This window comes from Capricornis sumatraensis, chromosome 1 (assembly GCF_032405125.1).
Source record: "Capricornis sumatraensis isolate serow.1 chromosome 1, serow.2, whole genome shotgun sequence".
Classification (NCBI taxonomy): domain Eukaryota; kingdom Metazoa; phylum Chordata; class Mammalia; order Artiodactyla; family Bovidae; genus Capricornis; species Capricornis sumatraensis.
Genome location: NC_091069.1, coordinates 96128613 through 96151483, shown reverse-complemented (window position 1 = coordinate 96151483; position 22871 = coordinate 96128613). Strand labels below are relative to the sequence as shown.

The 22871-nt window shown below is 53.2% G+C and overlaps 3 protein-coding genes across 3 annotated transcripts; 2 read left to right on the top strand and 1 right to left on the bottom strand.

The window, feature by feature from the left end:
- Positions 1-1598: 1598 nt before the first annotated feature.
- PCGF1 (polycomb group ring finger 1) lies at positions 1599-3818 on the top strand. The gene is made up of 9 exons (XM_068980285.1): positions 1599-1691; positions 2112-2217; positions 2375-2527; positions 2680-2751; positions 2878-2983; positions 3163-3196; positions 3306-3392; positions 3531-3611; positions 3714-3818. Exons 1-9 carry the CDS (start codon positions 1599-1601, stop codon positions 3759-3761), a joined length of 780 nt encoding a protein of 259 aa, XP_068836386.1. The 3' UTR covers positions 3762-3818.
- Positions 3819-9506: 5688 nt separating this feature from the next.
- On the top strand, positions 9507-11163 carry LBX2 (ladybird homeobox 2). Its single transcript, XM_068984780.1, has 2 exons — positions 9507-9711; positions 10778-11163. Exons 1-2 carry the CDS (start codon positions 9507-9509, stop codon positions 11161-11163), a joined length of 591 nt encoding a protein of 196 aa, XP_068840881.1.
- Positions 11164-16346: 5183 nt separating this feature from the next.
- Positions 16347-22706, bottom strand: TTC31 (tetratricopeptide repeat domain 31). Its single transcript, XM_068967275.1, is given in 7 exon segments — positions 16347-16438; positions 16521-16573; positions 16878-17090; positions 17195-17273; positions 17382-17436; positions 17866-17958; positions 22659-22706. Coding segments are annotated over 7 exon segments (633 nt in total).
- Between the last annotated feature and the right edge of the window lie 165 nt (positions 22707-22871).

Here is a 22871-nt window from a genome sequence, read left to right as displayed (position 1 = left end):
ACTGGGTTGTTTTAAACAGGAAAGACACCTGATTTTTACATTTGAAACAACTTCAAGGCAAAACTGACATACAATAAGCTGTACATAAAATGTGCAATTTGATACACTGATATATGTGTACACCCATGAAACTATCAACACAATCCAGATAATAAGCATCTGTCAACTCAAAAAAACAATTCTATGTATTCTTTTGGATTTTGATTCATGTTTTACCAGAATCACTGTGAGCTGCTATGTTTAGACTAGGCTAAAGAGGGTAAAAGTAGAAGCAAGAAAGCAGGCAAGAAGCCACTGCAGTCACCCAGAGAAGAGATAATGGCATCTTGGAACAGGGAAGTAAGCAGTGGCTATAGCGAGTAGTTATTTTTAAAAATCACTTATAACTCCTTGCCTCTAATCCACTCTGAAGATAAATGAATGTTTCTTTCATCGGATAACCCCCTTTCTTCAGAAAAGTTTTTTTTCTCCCCTATTGCTTTCACACTAAAGTCCCAACTCCATAAGGTTCTGCTGCTTCTCATTCTTCTCTATCATTGCTCTCAAATCTACACTTATCCTCTTTCAGGTCCCTCTCCACTGTGCCTTTCTTTTCTATTTCCACCACACTTCTTTCCCCTACTCCCAATCTCGAATTGTGCCCACACAAAGACCCACTTCCTCCAGAAAGTTTTTCCCCGTCTCCGCTGGTATCTCTCGCTTCTTGATTATCCAACTGTACGTGATGTTAATACTCCACAGTAATCTTATCCTTGTTTTCGATGGATTTTGAATCCCACTTTTTAGAAAGTACCTAGGGACGTCGGTGTACCAGGTCCAGTGCCCCTGCAATACCCCCCAAGTGCGGGACTGGATCTATGCCATCTCGGGAGCTCGCTGCCTCAGCGTGTCCATGTGTGGTAGTGTCCTAGCCGTCCTCCCCTCCTCCTTGGGCATCTGCTCTGCATTAGTCTGTCCCAGGCCTCCGCAGGCGCCGATGATTGAATCATCATCATTAACCAGGGCCTGCCCCCCCAACCTCGGCGGCAGGAGGGAGTGATGGGGGTGGGCACGATCACTACCAAGTCCCTGGGGTCCCTCCTTCCCCGCCACCCTCTACGAGATTCCGCAGAGCTCCAAGAAACCTCCGTTGTGGAGGGGGGACAAGGCCTTCCACCGGGATGAAGCTCCGTAATGCGGGCGCGTAGTAGGACACAAGCAGGGGACCCGGAGGGGTTTCTTTTATCAGGGACGTCGCCACAGGAGATCGACAACCCTGAGTGGTGGCGGGCGGAGACCGCCGGGCCTTTGGGATAGAAGGCGGCAGTCTTTTGCAGGCTCCAAAAGTCAGTCCCGAGATCATGTAGGGTCTACTATGACGATTACTACAGGAGGTCGAGGAGACAGGACCCCTTCCCACGAACCCCCTGGACTCCCTAATTACACATTGAGGAGGGGGAGGGACCAATGGGGCTCAGGTGAGCACACGGGGAGAAGGGACATGGGCGGGGCCTTACAGAGGGTCAGCGAATCCGAAAAGACCTAAGCCTTCGTTGCGGGGCGACAAGTCCCGCCCCGCAGGCGGCACCGGAAGTAGCAGGCCGAGATCAGCCTTTAAGATGGCGTCTCCTCAGGGGGGCCAGATTGCGATCGCGATGAGGCTTCGGAACCAGCTCCAGTCAGTGTACAAGATGGACCCACTACGGAACGAGGTGAAGGGGCGGCAGGGTTACCACTGCGATCGGCTAACAGTGAGAACTGGGGCCGGCTAGAGGACGGGCGGTGGCTGGCCGGGCGCCCAGTGCGCCTGCGCAGAGACAGGGTGCCCAGTGCGCCTGCGCGATTGCGATTGGGTTGCCAAACTCTGGGCTAGGACGCCTGCGCATTGCGCCGCTGACGTTTTGTAGGCTCCCCTGGGAAAGGAAGGTCGGGTGAGTCAGGCTAGAGAGAACCCCTGCTGTGCACAGAGCCCTCTGCTGGGTGGAGGGGGAGTGTCAGCCCCCTGGGAGCTAATCAGCTGACGGCGCCGGGTGCAGAGTTGGCGGGGGCTCTGATAAGTGGCGACTTCCAGATCGTGAAGGCACAGGGGTTGGGGTTGGGGAAATGATCGTTGACGGAGGGTGTGTCCGCAGGAGGAAGTACGAGTAAAGATCAAAGACTTGAATGAGCACATCGTCTGCTGCCTGTGCGCAGGCTACTTCGTGGATGCCACCACCATAACAGAGTGTCTTCATACGTGTGAGTGCCCAGAACCCTGGCTGTTTTTTCCAAGCCCTATATCCCACTAAGCTGGCTGTCAGCCTCTAGGCTTCTTGCCCTAACCACCCAGGAAACCCAGCCAACCCATAAACCCAGTTTTCAGAGGGCTTGAGAGTCTGCCTTTCTTTTCTGACAGTCTGCAAGAGTTGTATTGTGAAGTACCTCCAAACCAGCAAATACTGCCCCATGTGTAACATCAAGATCCATGAAACACAACCACTGCTCAACCTCAAACTGGACCGGGTCATGCAGGACATCGTGTACAAGCTAGTGCCAGGCTTGCAAGACAGTGAGTATCCAACTGGACTTTGAGGGGCCTCTAGAGCACTGTTGCTGGGGGGCAGCTTGAGGTGGCAAGGGCTTTGGTAAAGAGGTTGACAGCTCGAGGAACAAAGAATGAGAGAGGGCTTATATTTTACTTCCCATACTACCCTCTTCTAGGTGAAGAGAAACGAATCCGAGAATTCTACCAGTCCCGAGGCTTAGACCGGGTCACCCAGCCCAGTGGGGAAGGTATGTTGCTTGGTAGCAGGAGGGTAAGGTAAAGCCCCCAGAGCATTCCTCCTGCCGAGATTTGCCACCTGGGGAAAATGGAGTGTGGAACATGTGCCACTTTCCTTGTTACTCTGTCTTTCTCAGAGCCAGCCCTGAGCAACCTTGGCCTCCCCTTCAGCAGCTTCGACCACTCAAAAGCCCACTACTATCGCTATGATGAGCAGCTGAGCCTATGCCTGGAGCGGCTGAGGTAAAGGATAGGTCATGGGCTATCTGAAGTGACAATGACAGTGACCCAGAGCCAGGGAGGGGCCTAGGGAGAAGGCGAGCAGTAAGGGAGTGTCTTCCATTCAAGAGAGTATATCCTAGTTCTGGGTGGGGGGCAGGGGAAAAGCCAGGGCTCCCTAACCTGTGTCTGTTTCCCCCCAGTTCTGGCAAAGACAAGAATAAAAGCATCCTGCAGGTAAGAAGGGCTGAGGGGAGGGCTTCTCTAAGGAGACTCAGCACTCCATGACCCTTGCCTCACACATCTTGTCTTCTTCCTGTCCCTCCCGCCCCCCACCAACCCCCAGAACAAATATGTCCGGTGTTCTGTTAGAGCTGAAGTTCGTCATCTCCGGAGGGTCCTATGTCATCGCTTGATGCTAAATCCCCAGCATGTGAGTATCCCCATGTAGATTTTTTTGAGGGGGCGGAAAGGGGTAAGAAAGGAGGAACAGAGCCAACGGTATACTTGGGTAGTTCTTGACCTGGGCAAGAGGATAGTTTCTGAAACTTTGCCCCTGTCTCCTTCCTAGGTGCAGCTCCTTTTTGACAATGAAGTTCTCCCTGATCACATGACCATGAAGCAGATATGGCTGTCCCACTGGTTCGGCAAAGTAAGGCAGTGCCAAGGCAGTCCCCAGGGCAGAGGTGGGCTGGGGGCCCTTCTGGGTAAGAACGTTCCCACTGACTGCTTCTTCCCCTTGTTTTTTCCTTAGCCATCCCCTTTGCTTTTGCAATACAGTGTGAAAGAGAAGAGGAGGTAGGGGCCAAGCCCCCACCCATCCTTGTCCCCTCCCTTCCCCAGATATTTATGTGAAATTAACTTCGGCTTTATTTTTTGAAATAAAAACTTGAAAAAAGCATCTCTCCTTGCCATTTTTCGTTCTGCCACACACTCCTGCTTTGTCCTGTGTCCTGCTTCCCTGTTGAGAAGTCTTCTTGAGTTTCATCGAAAAGGAGGGCCTTTCTGTGTTGGTGTTCCCTCAGTGAGTTACCGAAGGACAGCCGTAGAGGACCCTACATATGTAAAACTCAGAAAGTGAGCCGAGTGAACCAGGTCACTCATACCTTCCTCTTTTGGTGAAGGGAAGGTGCGCTCTCGCTGTCCTTGAATGTTACCACGTGTAAAGCAGACCCGAGTGCATCAGGTGTCCTAATTCAGCAGTGGTGAGAATGGGGCTAGGGTGTGACAGTGGCCACTGCAGGAATGAAGAAGAGTGATATTTTAAAGAAAATACAAAGAATTGCTCCATGGGAGGAGCCTTGAAAAAAAAAAAATTGGGATGCAAGAACACACTGGGGATTGTCACAGTTGGAAACCTGGCTGTCCATGTGAGATTCAGGTGCCTGGGCTAGGTGAAGCCAAGGTGTGGAGAGGGTGGTTGAGAGAAGGGAACTGGTTCCCAGAAAGGGCACCTTTTAGGAACAAGAGGGAAGCAGCAGGGTGAGAACTCGCTTGAGTAGTTTAGCAATCATTCCTTGTAGGTTGATTGCTACAAAGGAGGGAACTGGAGGCCAAAGCAAGGCATTCCTCCTGTAAGAAGCTAATGGGCTGCTGTGGAATCTGGGACAAGCTGAATGGTGCAGGCAGCATAGATGTTGCCAGAACCTGATGTTAAAGCCCAAATCTGGCGTTGGCCAAAGTCTGACAGTACGAGTTCAAGGGGGTCACTGAGCATAGCTTGTGAGGGCTGAAGGTGCCTGAGCTTCCCTGGATGGAGACTGGGTGGCAGAGGACTTGGGAAAGGGGACAGCGAAAGACCCTTAACTGGCCAGAGGAGCCAGAGGCTCCGGGGGCAAAAACCCTGAGCTCTCTCCCAGGACACAGTAGGCTGGGGCTTTGCTCCCCATGGATGAAGCCTGTAGGCCAAAAAAAGGCCTGTGTGGAGAGACTGCAGATGGCAAGGCAGAGCCCTGGTATGAACTGGGCAGACAACAGGGCCCAGGGTAGACACTGCCCAGGCACAATTTCCTCCTGGTACCATGTGCAGGGTTCCTGAGCCTCCCACGCTTCAGGCCTCATGCCTGATTTGCATACCCCATTCCCTGCCCACAGCTGTTCTTGAAAGCATAAATTCACCTCCTCCCAGAAAACCTTTCTTCCATCAGAATCAGGCCTTCTTCCAGCGTCTTTGGCCTGCCTCGACACCAGCACGCATCTCGAGGATTCTGATTCATTTTATCTATCCCAGGGTTCCCTATTCTCTCCTCCCTGAATTTAAGCCCTGGGTACTCCCAGGCCCACTCAAGCCACAGTACTCAGATTGTTCTCAAGGCATTTGTGTGTGAAATGGAATTTCCAAGGCAGGTGGGGTGGGGTGTTGGAGGTAAGGAGAGTGGAAATACCCCTGGGGACTTTTTCGGGCACAGTAGTCCAGTTGGGGCTTGGCGGCAGCTTGATGTCTAGCAGGCTCAGTCAGAAGATAACTCTGGGGGAGACCTGAGGACCAAGCCTTAGGACGAGGCCTTTGATGACACATGACTTGCAGCCAAGAAGCCCCAGAAGGCGCTCAGGCCTGATCTGGGGTGGCATGGCTCCCCGCCTGACCCCCAGCTCAGCAGAGCCTTCTTTATGTCAGCAGCAGTGGCAGCCGGCTAATGCCGGCCATCTGCAGGTACCACGCCATTCTCTAGCTATGGGTCCATTACTTCCCTCCCCAGCCTGCTCCACACAGATCCTGCCCCTTGGAGTCACTTGGGTCTCTATCTGTGCCGGGGTGGGCAAGTCAAGCCCGCGTTGCTCTTGGGTTCAGTGGCCTAGAACACACATGCCTGCTCAGAGAAGCAGCTGCAGGGCTGCCCCAGTATGCTCCCAGGTGCCCCAGACCTCATGGGGTGCCAGGTTGGAAATGTCAGTCCTCACCTGCAGGGCCAAGCTTGCCCATGCTCCTGATGCCCTTTCTCACCAAGCTCTTTTTGTGGTCCACATTCACTTGGGCACTAAGACTTGCTCTCCCCTTTGGCACAGAGGAGGAAAGGTCCCTCTCAGGCTGGTCCCTCTCCCAGGACTTGGAGGTGAGCGACGGTGAGGAGACAGGGAAAAGGGACTTTCCTGGAACGATGCGCCTCAAGGGGTATGCCAGTGTCGGGGTGTGGTGGGGGTGGTGAGCATCCCACTGCTCCCCCGCCCCAGCCTGCAGACCCCCCGAGTTGGCAGCAATTGCACAAAGCATTTTGTGAGGCGGTGTGAAGAGCCTAGGAATGCACAGACCCAGGGTCCTGGAAGTAAGGAAATGAAGATTTATGTCTGAATCAGGTCACTCTGCATTAACATTTTCTGAAAGAGAAAACCATCCCAGAGGTGTGTGAGATGGAAGGACTTCCGGCCCCAGCTCTTCCATCTGGAGTCTCTTCACTTAAACACCCATGGCCCTCTCACCCTGGTTAACAGGTTTTCTCTAAGATGGGGGGATGGTGAGGAGAAACACACCTCTTGGGGCTGTCCTTCTCGGTCACCCACCACCCCTAGGAAGTTATTCTGAGGATCCCCGTTCCCCCTTCCCCCTCACTCACAGAACTCAGAGAAATGTGTGCGGTGGGAAATCCAGGGGCCTGAAGACCATTTACTGAGCCGATATGGAGAAGGAAATGGCAACCCACTCCAGTATTCTTGCCTGGAGAATCCCATGGACGGAGGAGCTTGGTGGGCTACAGTCCACGGGGTCGCAAAGAGTTGGACACGACTGAGCGACTTCACTTTCACTTCTGGATGGCAAAAAGAGGGGTACATCTGGAGAAGGCCTTGGTAGAGGCATCTGCAAGATGAGAGGGTGAAGTGGACAAAGGCGAGTCAGAGATGCAGTGTCAGGGAATGAGAAATAAGATGAGGGTGATGGGGAAAGGGAATTCTGAAAGAAGGTGGTGTGTGTGTGTGTGTGTGAGAAGGCATCCTTAAGTGAGAAAGAGGGGATCTCTGCCAAGTGAGGGACCAGAGGACCCCCAGATGTCCTCTGAAGGGACAATGGGGAGAATCCATCGAAGAAGGGGAGTGGCAGGCAGGAATGTAGGCTCAAGTCCTTCCGAGAAGGACCCAGGGCAGAGAGGCTTGGGCCGTGGGGGTGGGAGGCACGGCAGAGGCGCGCTGGAGCACAGCACCACTGTCAAGCTGGGCTTGGGGGAAGCCTAGGAGACAGCTGAGCACCCCCTCCTCAACCCAGGTTTAATCTCCTAATCTCCCTCATTAATCATTCCCCCTCCTTCTACACCCCTCAGAGGATCTGGTTTCTCCCCAGCTCAGGTTCCAGGGGCTTTGCTGAGAAAAGTCCCCTCCTGAGGCCCCACAATTGTCTGGACAAATCCCTGGCTGCTGGGATGACCTTAGCTGGGCTCTGCTGTCAGCAACCTCTTCCCTTGACTAGTCTCTCCTTCCCTCTCCTCCCCCCACACCTACATCTGGGGATTGCCCAAGCCCATTGTCCAACCCCATCTCTAGGCCTGGAAAAGGTTGAGAGACAGAAGGGGAGGAAAGCAAAAGCCCTTCAGGAGCGCTCCACAAGAACACACAAGAGTAAGAGCAGAAGAGATGACATAAAAGCTACATGGAAGATGCATGAGTGAAGGTCAGAGTGTCTTTTTGGTGGTGGGACACGAGCTAGGCACTTCCTGCAGCCTCCCTAGAAAGACCTTCTTTCATTGCAGACAAAGTGAAACCATCAGCATGGCTCAGAGGGCTGAGGCCTCCTGCCTCTCTGCCACCTGCCACCATCAATAATCAGTTAACAAGGTCCTGAGGCCTCTCAGCTTTCCACTATCTGCTCTCTGACCCAACAGTGGGCCCACTGGGCTGAGTCTGTTGCTTAGGCTGCCGCGAAGGTACTATGTGAGTATCTGGGTGTGTCTTAGGGGATGGGGAGTGTCATAGGAGGGAGTCCTTTATCAGTAAGACCCTGTGTTTCTCCACCTTTGCTGGATGTGGACTAGGTCAATGTCTCAGGTTACATGAGGTTCCCTGACCCCCATTATCAAAGTGCCTTCCTGTCCTTGTCAAGGAATCTTTATCCAGGTGTCTTGGCTCTCCCAAGCTCCGTTTGGTGCACCCCATCTTCAGGCTCCACTTGCCCCAGAGCAGACAGGTGGACTCAGAGGATCACTGCGCAAATAGTGGGAGGAAGTCTGCAGAAAAGGTGACCAGGAGGGACTTCATGGCACTGTTTGAAGAAAACCCCACATTCCCTAGGAATGGTGAGTTCCTCAGGAGTGGTGGGGCTTCTCTGCCTCTGTGATGTGACCTGTGAACAAAATCCTTGCCCTGTTGAACCTTCACTGGTGAGCAGTGCTGTCCCAGAGCTGCCTTCTTCCTACAGTGGAAGGACGTGGTGGGAGCCCAGGACTAGGATAAGTGTGGGAGAGAAGGAAGACGGGACATGGATAAAATAGAAAAGGATATCCCCGGTCCCAGAATTTGCAGTTGGGTTTGTAGGGGTTCTGTCTCCAGATCTGGTTAGGTAGATGAAGTCTGCAATTGAGGTTACTCTTCTACAGCCAGTGGCCCTGATGCTCCCCGGCAGTGGGTGGTTCCCACTATTGCAGATGCTGGGTGGTTTCTGGGCCTCTCCAGGCTGAAAGACCCATACTTCAACTATAGGAGCTTAATAGGAAGTCAAAGACAGACAGATCGACTGATAGATGGAAAGACTAATCAGGAGGCCCTCAGTGGAGGCCAGTCTTTACTGGCCTCCTGAGCAGTAACAGCAGCTCTGGTTTGCTGTGTTCTCTTTCCTGAGATCCAGGTCTCTGGCCGGTTCTCCGTGTGTTTAGACCTCCTCGGGGCCTCCGAGCCCTGGCAGGACGGCCTTGGATTCGGCCAGAGAGCCTGCAGAATCCACTCACCTGCGCTTGCTTCCCCGTGGCATCCCCAGAATCCCTGGTTACAGTCGCCCTGCCTGGCGGTCCTTCCAAGTCTCCAGTCCCCCAGCCCCCAGCGCCGCGCTAATAACTTCCAGCCGCAGGACCTCTTTAAGAGCGTTCCGCAGGGGTGGGGCGGGACGAGGGGGCCAGGTCAGGAGACAGAGGTTCTTACTAGGTGAGGCTGGGGACCCTGCCACTGTCAGCTCTGCTCTTCCTCCTTGAAATTTCGCAAATCCCCAGCCGTTGGGGCCAGAGAAGGCAATTTTATTGCCGACGACTTTATGAGCCAGAGCTGCGGCTAGGCTGGGAGTCTGCAGTACACAGAATCTGGGGGCCGCCCAGGACGGGCCCAGCCCGAGCGTGCACTGGGCCGCGTCTGGCAGCGCAGAGTAGCCCTGCGGCCCGGCCTGGCGGGTGGTTCCGCCGGTTTCTCTCCGCACCTCCCCACCCTGTAAAATACCGCTGCCGGGACGTCTACCAGCTCCAGACCCACCGCGGACCTGGGGTGGGGGGTGGGGGCGCAGGAGGAGGGGCACACAGGCTCGGGCCCAGCGCGGGGGGCGGGTCCGAGGCGGGGGGCCCAGATCGGGAGCCGCGCTGGGGCCCAGGCAGCTGCGGATTCGAGCTCGGCGGGCGGCTGGACCGCCACAGCCCCGCTGGCCATGAGCTCGGGATCCGAGCCCCGGACACCCCGGACATCCTTCAGCATCGCAGATATCCTAGGCCCGTGCATGATTCCCCGAAGGCCGTCTGTGTCGCAGCCTCCAGAGTCGAACCAGGGTCCCACGTCGCCGCTGTGCGCGCTGGAGGAGCTGACTAGTAAAACTTTCCGCGGACTTGACGGGCACACACCGCAGCCCTCTGAAGGTATAGCTCCGGCGAGGTCGCACACTGTGACTTGGCCTTCTCCCCATTCCTCTCCTCCAGGTTCCTGGTCTCGAACCTTCGTTCACCCTGGCCGCTACCCTAAGCTGCACCCTGCCCGCGGCCCACGTGCCAGGGTTTGCCTCTTCCTCTCCTCCCCTCCCCGCCGTTAGTTCCCAGGCTCCGCTGCCGCTCCTGGAGGCCGCCAGCGCCGGAGGGAAAGGACCAGACTGTCGAGAACTGAGCGACCCTTGGGTCCGTTCGCTGTAGGAGGAGCAATCGCGACAGAGACAGGCCGGAGAGGAGACAAAAGGCCTGGCCTGGAGGCTGTAAATGAGCGAGCTAGGGTTAGGACCGCACAGAAAGTGCTGGGAGGTGAAGTTTGGGCCTCGCCGGGTGACCAAGCTCCGCTCCAAGCCGCTCTCTTCTCGAGAGGGCTCAAGGAGCAGAGGGGCCCTAGAGCCGCAAGGGCCGCGGGACTCTGGACTCTGCTTTTCCTCGCCCTTTGTACCCCACTCTTCCCATTTGGGGCTTGAGGAGGGAGTGCTTGTGTCATCCAAAACGAATAAGCCGAGAGTGCCCGACACCCACGAGTTTAAAACAGGGCAAGATCAGGGTTCTGTTAACACTCACCACGCCAGCTGGCTGCCCCGACTCTGACCATGGTCGGCCCCCCGCCACTGGTGCCGGCCTGGACCTGCAAGTCCGCTCCAGCAGGAGCTCCGGAAGGCCTCAGAGTCCCCGCCCCGTACTCCAGACGGTGCGCCCTTTCTCCTCTGGCTTGTCCCGCCTTCCTCGTAGTCCCCCGACCCCGCGAGATGCCCTCATCCTTCTGCCTCCCAAGGGTACCCTGGAGGCCAGCTCCACTTTGCGCCCCACCCCCCGGGCTGAAACACCACCGTCGCCCCTCGCAAAGTTCGGGAAGGGTCCGCGGCTCTGGCTCCGGTTCGCCTTCTAGCTCCGCACCAAACCTCCCCCATCTCTGGCTTGACCCCACGCCCGCTTGTCCTCGCGGACCGAAGCCTGATTCCCCCAGGCTGGGAAGCTGACCCCCACCCTGTCCCCGCAGGCCGCGCGGCCCCGGGCGCGCTGGGCTCCGGCCGGGCTGGCCGCAGACGGCGGAAGTCACGCACGGCATTCACCGCGCAGCAGGTGCTGGAGCTGGAGCGGCGCTTCGTCTTCCAGAAGTACCTGGCGCCGTCCGAGCGCGACGGGCTGGCGGCTCGGCTCGGCTTGGCCAACGCGCAGGTCGTCACGTGGTTCCAGAACCGGCGCGCCAAGCTCAAGCGCGACGTGGAGGAGATGCGCGCCGACCTGGCCTCGCTGCGCTCGCTGTCCCCAGAAGCCCAGTGCCGCCTCGCGCTGCCGCACGGCGCCCCGGGCCTCGGCCCTGGCCCCGCCAGGCCTGACTCTGAGCTCCACCTTTCTGACGAGGAGATACAGGTGGACGATTGAAGGCAAAGCTGCCTCCAGGGCTCTGCGGCGCTGACCTCCGCGCCCCCGCGCCCTGTCTGGGTTCCGGGGTAGGAGGGAACGTGTCGATGCGCGCCCTTTCCGGCTCACAGTCCAGACGCCCACCTTCCCCAACTGTTGAGAATAAAGTCCAGACTTTGCTGCTGCTGCTGCTGCTGCTGCTGCTGCGTCGCTTCAGTTGTGTCCGACTCTGTGCGACCCCATAGACGGCAGCCCACCAGGCTCCCCTGTCCTTGGGATTCTCCAGGCAAGAATACTGGAGTGGGTTGCCATTTCCTTCTCCAATGCATGAAAGTGAAAAGTGAAAATGAAGACGCTCAGTCGTATCCGACTCTTAGAGACCCCATGGACTGCAGCCTACCAGGCTCCTCCGTCCGTGGGATTTTCCAGGCAAGAGTACTGGAGTGGGTTGACATTGTCTTCTCCGATGCTGCTGCTGCTGCTGCTAAGTCGCTTCAGTCGTCTCCGACTCTGTGCGACCCCAGAGACGGCAGCCCACCAGGCTCCCCTGTCCCTGGGATTCTCCAGGCAAGAACACTGGAGTGGGTTGCTATTGCCTTCTCCACAGCACTCTTCAGTCCTGGCGCCCGGAGCAAAACCTCCTGATTATTGCGAAGATTCCATGCTTTGCACTGTGCCGAGCGCTTTAATCCCGATGTTTCCTTCAACTCTCATAGCAACCCTATAAGATAGGTGATAGGGTTATGTCCGTTTTACAGAAGAAGAACCCCTAAGTCAGGATGTAGACCCAGGCATCCAGCCAGCCTTCAGATCTGGTGCTTGTCAGCTTTCTGCTCCAGAAACGCTGGGTGAGGGGAAGGGCACTGGACTCTGACAGCTGCCAACCCCTCCTCTAGCCCCCGCCTTGGGGCTTCCCTGGTAGCTCAGCTGGTAAAGAACCCGCCTGCAATGCAGGAGACACAGGTTCAATTCCTGGGTCGGGAAGATCCGCTGGCGAAGGAATAGGCTACCAACTCCAGTATTCTTGGGCTTCCCTGGTAGCTCAGCTGGTAAAGAATCCGCCTGCAATGCGGGAGGCCCCGATTTTATTCCTGGGTTGGGAAGATCCCCCAGGGAAGGGAAAGGCTACCCCACTCCAGTTTTCTGGCCTGGAGAATTCCATGGACTGTATAGTCCATGGGGTCTCAAAGAGCTGGACACAACTAAGCGACTTTCACATCACTTCACTTCAGGGGCCGCATTAGTTCCAGAACTCCACTCGGGGTTTGATCCGCCGCCGCCTGGCAGACTTTGCACCTAACTAACAGACTAGTGCCAGAGTGACAGCGTCCCACCTGCCTCTCCTCTTTCCCCACCCTGAGGCCATTTGTTAATAGGGTCCCGACCCTTCGTCTTTTCCGCAGGAGAGTCCTACACTGAGACCCAGGCAAAGTGATAAGCGCTGGGAGAGGTGACGTACCCCTGCCTCTGGGACCTCCATCCCACCTTGCGCGGGTGGGAAAACGTCCCCGCCAGGATGGTGGTGGTGGCCGCGGGATGGTAGGGAGGACTGATCCTACACTCTGAGGCAGAGCTTGAGGTAGCTGCTTGCAGGGTAGAAAGCCCAGCTCACCTCCTCCAGCAGGCTTTCCTGGGATAATTTCTGACGCTGCTAATTAATCATCCTCCTGCTTGTGATGGGGAGGGAGTGCAGGTCTTCCCCGAGCCGGCCATCCCCACTCATGGTTAGGAGCCTTCCTGCTTCCCCATCATTGACAGGAACAGATAGTGACTACTAACTAGTATAGAGCTAAGAACCTGTCATCTATCATGTACAAAAAGTATTCTTTGCACCTGTGTTGCCTCTTCCGTACACATATACAACACACACATACCTCCCCTGGTTCCTGTTCAGGATCCCTTCTGCATTCCCTTCACGCTCTTCCAAAGTCTGCCTCTCTGGAACCTTTACATTGGAGTGACCAACTCATTCGTGTTTGCCCAGGACTTTCCCCACTTTTTGCACGGAAATTTCTACACCTTTGGAAATCCCTCAGTCTCAGGAAAACCACGATGTTCGGTCATTCTAACCATTCTGCTTTCCAGCCCCAGAGCTGAGGCACTGGGTCAGAACCCTACCAGTTAGCAGTGTGAGTGTGGGATAAAGTGGAGGCAAGGGTCAGGAGTCCTATGGCTCTTGGGGAAGATTCAAGCCCAGGACAGTCTAAGAGGTACTGGGGAGGAGACATTGCTTTTGAGAGGCTAGAACCCTTCTCTACTTAAGGCTTCCTAAATTCTAGCTCAGGGCTGCCACCTCTTATAATCAAGCCTTGAATAAACAAAACTCAAACCTGTAACACCAAAATAGCCTCCTGGATGGGTGTCTCCTCTGTTAGGTCCTAGAGAGTCTGCTGTGGCTGCTGAGTCACTTAAATCATGTCTGACTCTGTGTGGTCCTATGGGCTGTAGCCCACCAGGCTCCTCTGTCCATGGGATTCTCTAGCCAAGGGTACTCGAGTAGGTTGCCATGCCCTCCTCCAGGGGATCTTCCCATCCCAGGGATCAAATGTCTCCTGCATTTCAGGCAGATGCTTTACCGCTAATCCACCAGGGAAGCCCAGGTGCTAGAGCAGACCTTTCAAATGTCAGGATGCCTCAGAGTCACCTGGAGGGCTTATTGAAACATAACTTGTTGCGCCCTACGCTTAGTTTCTGATTCAGAAGGCCTAGGGTGGGCCTGAGAATTTGCATTTGTGAAAGGTTCCCAGGAGACACTGATGCTACTGGCACAGGGAACGTGAGAAGCTCAGTCCCACGAACTCCGGCCCTCTGTGAGATAAGCGGCAGTTCAGTCACACCCGTCTCTTTCTGGCGTCGCAATCATGAAAATGTAGGACAACTTCAGATAAAAATCAGTTTATTGAACACTCACTATGTCGCAGACTTTGGGTAGGTATTTTCTCACACTTTCTCTTTCAGCCCTCATAGCAGCCCTGTGAGGGAGGGATGGCCCACATTGCACAGAAGAGGAAACGAAGCACAGGTGTTAAGAAATCTGCCCAAGGTGACGCAACTTGTAAAGACAGACTGAAATCTGCCGTACAGTATTTAAGAGGGCCGTCAACAAAAGGATTTGGGAAAGCCTTAAACAAAGGAGGTGTCTCAGCTCCTCCAGTCTCTAGGTACAAACGGTGTTGGTGTTGAGTGAGACCCATAGAGCAGCAAGAGTCATTTATCCCGATAAATGGTTCTCCAAAGAAAAGCACACTGGGAGACCTGCAGACCCACACTTTAATGAGCTGAGAGTCCCAGGCAGAGCCAGGGAGGAACCAGCCAGGAGGAGCTGTCAAGATCTTAGAGGAAAAACTAGAAGGAGGTCATGTTTCTTATAGAGAAATTAGAGAATTTTAGTTTTTTTAGGGGCAGTGATCCTGGGTAGAAAAACTAAGTAAATTCACATGGGGGAAATGCTAGTTACAATGCCCAGCGCTGGAGTGGAGAAAGAGTAAGACCAACATAGCAGAAGCCTGTGTATCTGCTGAGGCTGCATCAGTGGGAGAGCCAGAAGGTGGGGTGTATGGAGATGTATGGATTCTGCCAGCTCCAGGAAGGGGCTGGTAAGGGGCTTCCCAAATGCATACCCTTGGTGAATCTTCTAGCAGTGGAAGGAGGTGAGCATCAGAACCACTGGACAAAGGAGAGGTCAGAATATGCGTAGAAGAGTGGACAGGAAGCAAGGCATGAGAACTGAGGCTGGAGAGAACAGGGTGAGAACTGGGATCAGGAAGAAGTGGGCTTCCATCAAGCTGCAGATCAAGACTTAGGCCTTATTCATCACTGTGACCCCATTCCTGAGCACAGAGCTCTGGCTGGTGAGTTCCCCAAGACCAAGAGCAAGCTTCAGATGCCCCTACAGACAGGTCTGTTATAGTCTGAAAATCTGAATTTTTGTACAGATCCCTTCTTGAGCCTTGGGGGATTTTATTTTTCCTTACTGCTCCCAGGAGAAGCCATCTGCTTAAGAACCAAAGAAAGGCTATTCCAGTGGAAGCAGGGCTCCTTTCTCTCATCAGAGGGTCTCTGTGTCAAAAGGTATGACTGCCAGGGCTGTTCCCAACCATGGTTTTAGAGTACAGGTCTTACAATGTGCAGTGAACTGCGACTACACCATGTCCTTTCTCCCTGTGGGGTGCACACACAGCCCTGCCTTATCAGGGACAGGTTCTCCTTCATCTGGTGTGAGGTAGGTGCTGGGGCCCAGGTTCCAGGGTGCCCCAGCCCTCTGAGGAGTCCTGGAGGTGGAGAGGACCGGGTCTTCTGCTCTGAGTCTAGGGGAAGGACCAGTCAGACTGGCTCAGGTTGGGGATAATGCAAGGGTGGAGATAGAAGGCCAGGGGCCCTTGGGGCAGTACTTCCAGGGCAACTGCAGGAGAACAGGCTTAAAGGCCCCAGCTCAACATGGAAAAAATGGATGGAGAAATTCAGTTGACGGAGGCAGCCCAGAGATTCCTCTTCGCTGGTACTGCTGAGGAAGGAAAGGGAGGGGCACCTGACACCTTCCGGCAGGGCTGCCCATGTGCCCCTTATCCTATGCGTCCTGTACCCCTTATCTGTCTGAGGCAGAAAGTAGCACCACTTGTTATTGCAAACTCGGCCAGTTCCCTCTGTTGCCCCCCTCAGCATAAGAGTGGGCCTGATCCCCTTACCAGGGTGACTTGCAGGAGGCAGTTAGCTCCCAGACTGCGTCAGGCTGGGACCCGCCTCTCAGTCTCCAGAACACACCGCTGCCTCTTCAAAATGCTTTGGTCCCAGAGGAATTAGAAAGCAGAAGGTTGAGGTGTCAGTGGAGTCAAGGAATGTTAAACCTTCCCTTTTCTCAAACTGGCTCCAGCTCCTAGTACCACTAGCACATTTTGGTAGTACCTTAACTAGAAAATGTCAGTGTACACCTGATCCCCACCCCATCCCACCCAAATTCCTCCTCTGCTTCCAACCTCAGACCCATTACATGCAGTCCCATCAAGGCCTTGCCCAGGCGGAAGAGGCCCCAGGGGCTACATCAGTCAGGGCTCACACCCGCTGACCCAGCCGTTCATTGTAGAATGAGCAATTTCCAAATAACCTGATAAAAAACAAATGGGCAAAAGTCTCGGCCCTTGGCACCCAGCCCTGCCCTGATAGCTCAGCACAGAGGCCTGCCACCCCCCCCCCCCCACCGCCACCTACTAGTGGTCCTGGGGGTTGAACTTGAAGACTAGGGTGAAGAGGACCATGGCCTTGTGGTAGAAACCATTTTCAGCAAAGCTGGTACCCAACTCTGGGGAGAAGGGAGAGTGGGCAGTTCAGATGGGGCTATCCTAGGGAGGGATGGGTGAGGAAGGAGAGAGAAAGAATCTCACTTGCCAGCTCCTGGCTCTGTTGTAAGGCAACTGCCAGCAGTCCTGGAGATAACCTAGGGATGGGAAGCAAAGTCAAGGCCTCAGCCTCCCCAAATCCTTCTCCTCTGTTCACTTTGCATCATGCACCTCACGGAGTCCTCATGACAGTTCTGCAAGATCGAATCAGCCCTAATTTCCTGTAGCGGAAACTACCCTGGGTCAGGGGGACAGTGATGGATCTTGATCCCTGGTCTCTTAACCTTGGGGCCAGAGAACTCCTTCTACTAGTCACTGCGCTCAACCCTTACTAGATCACCTCTCTTCCCAAAGCCCTCTGGCACCCCTTCCCCTGGTTCTAGCGGAGGTTCTTCTGCCCACCTCCTCACCTCTGCCTTACGACTCTGCCTAGGGCTCTCTTCTTTGGGAGTGCTTCCTTCTTCCCGGTTCATCTTCTCTTGGAGACCCAGGCTTCTGCCTTGGGGCTAATGACTTAGTCCCTTCTCTCCGTGGGCACTGAGGGGTCAATCTCCAACTTTGTCGAAAGCCAGAGACACAGAGCTACTATTAACAGATAGATCCAGTGGGTCTTGCGAGCAGAAAGTTAAGGAAGGGCAGGGATGAGACGTATGTCCTAGAGTAGTGGGAGGAGAGGGCGGGCAGAGACCATGAAGGGAAGGAAGGAGGCTCTTTCTTTCTCGTCGCTACACTGTCCCTGAGCTGGGTTCCCAGAGCTGGACGGGGGGCTGCCATCGCCATCTGTAATGGCCTCAGCCTGAAGGGAAGGTGAAAAGCTACAGAGTTGGGATCACCTCGAGCTGCCTGCTTTTCCAGTCCCACCTCCTGGAACTTGGTGCTCTTGGGATCTGCCTGCAGACATTCGTGTTGGACTCCCTGCCTCCCTCTCCAAGCACTCTCTTTGCTTCTGATCCTTTTGACACTTAACAATGACAAAGAAGAGGACGTATTTTGAGCACTATCCTTAAACATCCACACACATCCACACATAAAATTTGTAACTTGAGACCAGCTCTTCACGTGGACAATATACACTATATCCCATGTTACGGGGCTAACAGCTTTGCATACACTATGTCACTTAATCTTGGAGCTCTCCCAGGTAGGTTTTGTTGTCATCCTCATTTTACATGTGAAAAAGCAGATGAGACAGTCACCAGGCAAAGGGCTCCTAGAAAGCAGGCAGATTCCAGCCCAGGCAGCAGAGTGTGGCTCTTCAACCACCGCACCGAATGGCCTCCAGGAGACCCTCCAGTCCCTGAGCCCTGCCGGCCCCCCAGCCATCCTGAGTTCTTTCCTACTCCTGCCCCCAAATCCCTCAGGGCTCCCACCCCTTTTGCCGTCCAGCTACCTTCTTCCCAAGTCGTTTCTTCTCTGCATTCTCTTCCACACGCTCCTCCTTAGCCACCAGCTCCTTAGCAGGTTGCTGGCTTCCTGGAGGATCCTTCTCCACAACCGATCATTTCTTGATCATTTCTCCATCAGTGAAAATCCACTATGTCCTGGGATGGGAAGGGGGAGGGAAGCTGGTATTGTGGGGAACTCTGGGACAGGGCAAGGAGCTTGGCTGGGATAACCTCTCCACCATGGCAACCACAAACTAGCTACCCAGCCTGGACAATTTGACAGGCCGGCCTCTCCCTGCTCAGCATCTCAAAGCATGCTGCTGGCTTTCATGGTGTTATCCCCTCCTTCACTAATTCTCCTGCTTTCCCAAGGGCTGATGATGGTGGCATTCAGTCCAGCCTTCTTCACCATCCTGTCCCTACTCAGCCACAGTGACGCCCCTGAGATGGAGCCCTGTTACCTGCTCTTCCAGCTGTGTCCCTTGTCATATCCTTGAATATGAACATCCCCATATAATCTACCCTGGGACTAGCTCAATGCCTAAATGAGTGCCACAGTTTCTGGCTGGCCTCTCCCCTGCACTTAATCTGTTTCTTCCCAAAACCAAGTTCTCAGCAATTACGCACAGTCTCAAAATTTTCCAGTAATCTCCCAATGCCAGGGCCACGGGCAGGATTGAGTCTACCCTGGGACTTGGACCCTTCCAAAAAGCCCCCTGGCTAAGCTTTCCAGTCTTCCTTTACTTAGCTGCTGCCCTCCCTCTGCTACCAGGCTTCTTCCAGCCTTGAGGGTCTTCCCCCAGCTGTCCTTGAATCCTTTCTGACTCTGAGCTTCTTTCTCACCACCTTTGCCTTACCTTCAAGATGAAGTTCAAGTTCAAATCCCATTTCTGCCTAAAGACTTTCCAGACTCTTTCATCTCCAGTTTGTGTGTGTATGTGTGTGTGCGCACGTTAAGTCACTCAGTCATGTCTGACTCTGTACAACCCCATGGACTGTAGCCCCCCAGGTTCCTCTGTCTGTGGAATTCTCTAGGCAAGAATACTGGAGTGGGTAGCCATTTCCTCCTCCAGAGGATCTTCCCAACCCAGGGTTCGAACCTAAGTCTCCCACATTGCAGGCAGATTCTTTACCGTCTGAGCCACCAGGGAAACCCCTCCAGTTCTCTCTGCCCTCACTCAAAAAAGCGGCACTAACATAGCCTGTGTTATATAATTTAAAACCTTGTTATTCATTAGTTTTTATTGCTCTTAACTAGCCGGGTAGCACAGAGCTGGAAAGACCACTGTACTGGAGCAGAGCTGCTTCCACCTCTGCCACTGCCTGGGTGTTTGATTTTGGACAAGTCATTTAACCTCTTTGGACCTCAGCTTACTCATTCACAAAATAAGGCAAGTGCCTTCAAGACTTGGCCTGGATATTCTGTGGTTATAATGAGGATTGTTTCCTTAGTAAGTGTTCAGTTCAGTTCAGTTGTGTCCGACTCTTTGCAGCCCTATGAATCGCAGCACGCCAGGCCTCCCTGTCCATCACCAACTCCCGGACTTCACCCAAACTCATGTCCATCAAGTCGGTGATGCCATCCAGCCATCTCATCCTCTGTCATCCCCTTCTCCTCCTGCGCTCAATCCCTCCCAGCATCAGAGTCTTTTCCAATGAGTCAACTCTTCGCATGAGGTGGCCAAAGTATTGGAGTTTCAGCTTTAGCATCATTCCTTCCAATGAACACCCAGGACTGATCTCCTTTAGAATGGACTGGTTGGATCTCCTTGCAGTCCAAGGGACTCTCAAGAGTCTTCTCCAAAACCACAGTTCAAAAGCATCAATACTTTGGCACTCAGCTTTCTTTGCAGTCCAACTCTCACATCCATACATGATTACTGGAAAAACCATAGCCTTGACTAGATGGACCTTTGTTGGCAAAGTAATGTCTCTGCTTTTGAATATGCTATCTAGGTTGGTCATAGCTTTTCTTCCAAGGAGAAAGTGTTTTTTAATTTCATGGCTGCAAAAACCATCTGCAGTGATTTTGGAGGCCAAAAAAATAAAGTCTGACACTGTTTCCACTGTTTCCCCATCTATTTCCCATGAAGTGATGGGACCGGATGCCATGATCTTCGTTTTTTGAATGTTGAGCTTTAAGCCAACTTTTTCACTCTCCTCTTTCACTTTCATCAAGAGGCTTTTTAGTTCCTCTTCACTTTCTGCCATAAGGGTGGTATCATCTGCATATCTGAAGTTATTGATATTTCTTCCAGCAATCTTGATTCCAGCCTGTGCTTCTTCCAGCCCAGCGTTTCTCATGATGTACTCTGCATAGAAGTTAAATAAGCAGGGTGACAATATACAGCCTTGACGTACTCATTTTCCTGCTTAGAACCAGTCTGTTATTCCATGTCCAGTTCTAACTGTTGCTTCCTGACCTGCATACAGATTTCTCAAGAGGCAGGTCAGGTGGTCTGCTACTCCCATCTCTTTCAGAATTTTCCTCAGTTTATTGTGATCCACACAGTCAAAGGCTTTGGCATAGTCAATAAAGCAGAAATAGATGTTTTTCTGGAACTCTCTTGCTTTTTCGATGATCCAGCAGATGTTGGCAATTTGATCTCTGGTTCCTCTGCCTTTTCTAAAACCAGCTTGAACATCTGGAAGTTCACAGTTCACATATTGCTGAAGCCTGGCTTGGAAAATTTTGAACATTACTTTACTAGCGTGTGAGATGAGTGCAATTGTGCAGTAATTTAGTAAGTGTAAGCCATCTTTAAAACCAAACAGAAAAAGGGCTACCTTGATCTTCTATTTCTCCCCAAAACACAGTCTACTCTACTCTCTTAATTCACGACCTGGCCACACATGATCTGGCCACCCAATCTCTTCAGGAAATCATCTCCTACCCTTTCATCCTCTTCCAACTGCAGCAGTCTCCTTTGAAGTTTCTACAATGCACCAAGTGTGCTCCCATTTCAGAGCTTTTGTATATGTTATTTCCTCTGCCTTGAATGCTCTTTCACCAGTGAATGGCTCAGTCCTTCACCCCCTTCAGATCCCTATTTAAATCTTTCAGGGGAGGACTTCTCTGACCACTCCATTTAAAAAGTGAAACCTCTCAATTCTTCTCAGTGTTCCCTAACTTGCTTTTTGCTTTATCTTTCTTTATACTTCTCTTATTTGACATATTGTTTATTTATTGACTGGCTGCCCCCACTAGACACTCCTGATTCAATGAATAGAGGGATTTTTGTCTGTTTGGCTTAATGTTTTCTTCCCAGTGCCTAAAACAGTGTGCAGTACATAGTTGGTGCTCAGTAAGTGTATGCTGAATGCTCAAAGATGGGTGAGGCGGCTACTGTAATTGAGATTCAGCCAGGAGCTGGGCCTGAAGAACCCTGTGTGATCTAGTGAGTTTGGATTTTGTCTTGTTAGTGATACCAGTGGATCTGATCTAGGGAGTGAAATGCTCAAATGAAAGAGTACTGGGGAAAGAGATGAATCTAGGCATGAAATGTTTAGTCAGCCGGTCATTACAACTGTTCAAGTCGGAAATAATGAATTCTTGAACTAGGGCAGTGGCTGCAGAAGCAGGACTGGAAATAATGGGTTTGATCCAAAAGACACTTCAGAAGTAGATTTTGTGACTAACAACACAAATGAGGTAAAGGAAAAGAGGAATATGGAGACTGGTTCTCAGATTTCTGAATAAAGCAACTGGAAGGACATTTGTGTGGTTAATCAAGATTAGAGGAAATGCAATGAATCTGCAAAGATGATGAATTAACTTCTGGACTTGTCGCTTTTTGAGATAACCAGGAAGCAGCTGGAAGTATAGCTTCTCAGTGCTCCCAAATCTGATCCTGTCCCTCCCTCAATAACCCTCCAAACCCATGTGCCACTCTTTCAAGCCACTTGCTGTCCTCTTTCTCGCCTCTTCTCTCAAACCCATAACTAAGGTCTCACTTCAGTGAAGTTCTCTTTAAGGTGTTTTTTTTTTTTTTTTGCTTTAGCATCTTCGTTCCCTCTGTTCATAATATCTTTCCCCAAGCAACTCCTTGTTGTTTAGTCACTAAGTAGTGTCTGACTCCTTTGTGACCTCATGGACTGTAGCCCACCAGGCTCCTCTGTCCATGGGATTTCCCAGACAAGAATACTGGAACGGATTGCCATTTCCTTCTCCGGGGGATCTTCCCCATCCAGGGATTGAACCCACGTCTCCTGCGTTGGCAGGTGGGTTTTTTATTACTGAGCCATTCCCAATCCTCAACTACCCACTCCCCAATCCTCAACCCTCCTTTGCCCAACCCTGCCCATTTATCCCCGCCGAGTTGTCCCTGGCTCCCCACCCTCCCTCCACTTGCATCGCGCTGCTTCACAGTAAGCCCCCACAGTCACTCCTCTCCAAAGACCCCGGAGAGCACCACAGGACAGCCAGGGAATTCCCATGTAGTCCTTTTTCCCTCTGCGGCGCCTCAGTCCTCAGGACCGAATACCCTGCAGTGTTTGGAGACAGCAGCGACCCCCAGCGGGCAGCCAGGCCGCAGAGGAAAGCCTGCTGCTGCTGGGGCTGCTGCTAAGTCGCTTCAGTCGTGTCCGACTCTGTGCGACCCCATACACGGCAACCCACCAGGCTCCCCCGTCCCTGGGATTCTCCAGGCAAGAACACTACAGGAAACTAAAGCGGCAGCGCGTCGGGTGGCTTCGAGGTGGGCGAGTCGGAGCCCTCTGCCCGCCTCGCGAAGCACAAAATCCCACTGAAAACAGATCCAAGTGGAGCCCTCCTGGACCCGCTCTGGTCTTGTCTCACCTGTTTACCTAACTTGACTAGCCCCACAGTCTTCGGAATCGGCGCCATCCCCGTCAACAGTGACGCGAGAATGAAAGACAGTAGGGTATTTGATACCGGCCAAGGGCGAAGTGAGACGGAGTATGCAGCCATCTTTGTCGAGGGCGGAAGCATGCGCTTACGGAGCGCCAGAGAGTCCGTGACGGTCCCGGCGGCACCCTGGCACGAGTTGAA

Excerpts from the sequence above, each read along its gene's own strand:
- PCGF1 (XM_068980285.1), top strand. The coding sequence starts at position 1,599 with ATGGCGTCTCCTCAGGGGGGCCAGATTGCGATCGCGATGAGGCTTCGG. Across the intron at positions 2,528-2,679 it reads AGTGCCAGGCTTGCAAGACA|GTGAAGAGAAACGAATCCGA; the intron begins GTGAGTATCCAA and ends ACCCTCTTCTAG. Across the intron at positions 3,197-3,305 it reads AGAATAAAAGCATCCTGCAG|AACAAATATGTCCGGTGTTC; the intron begins GTAAGAAGGGCT and ends ACCAACCCCCAG.
- LBX2 (XM_068984780.1), top strand. The coding sequence starts at position 9,507 with ATGAGCTCGGGATCCGAGCCCCGGACACCCCGGACATCCTTCAGCATC. Across the intron at positions 9,712-10,777 it reads CACACCGCAGCCCTCTGAAG|GCCGCGCGGCCCCGGGCGCG; the intron begins GTATAGCTCCGG and ends CTGTCCCCGCAG.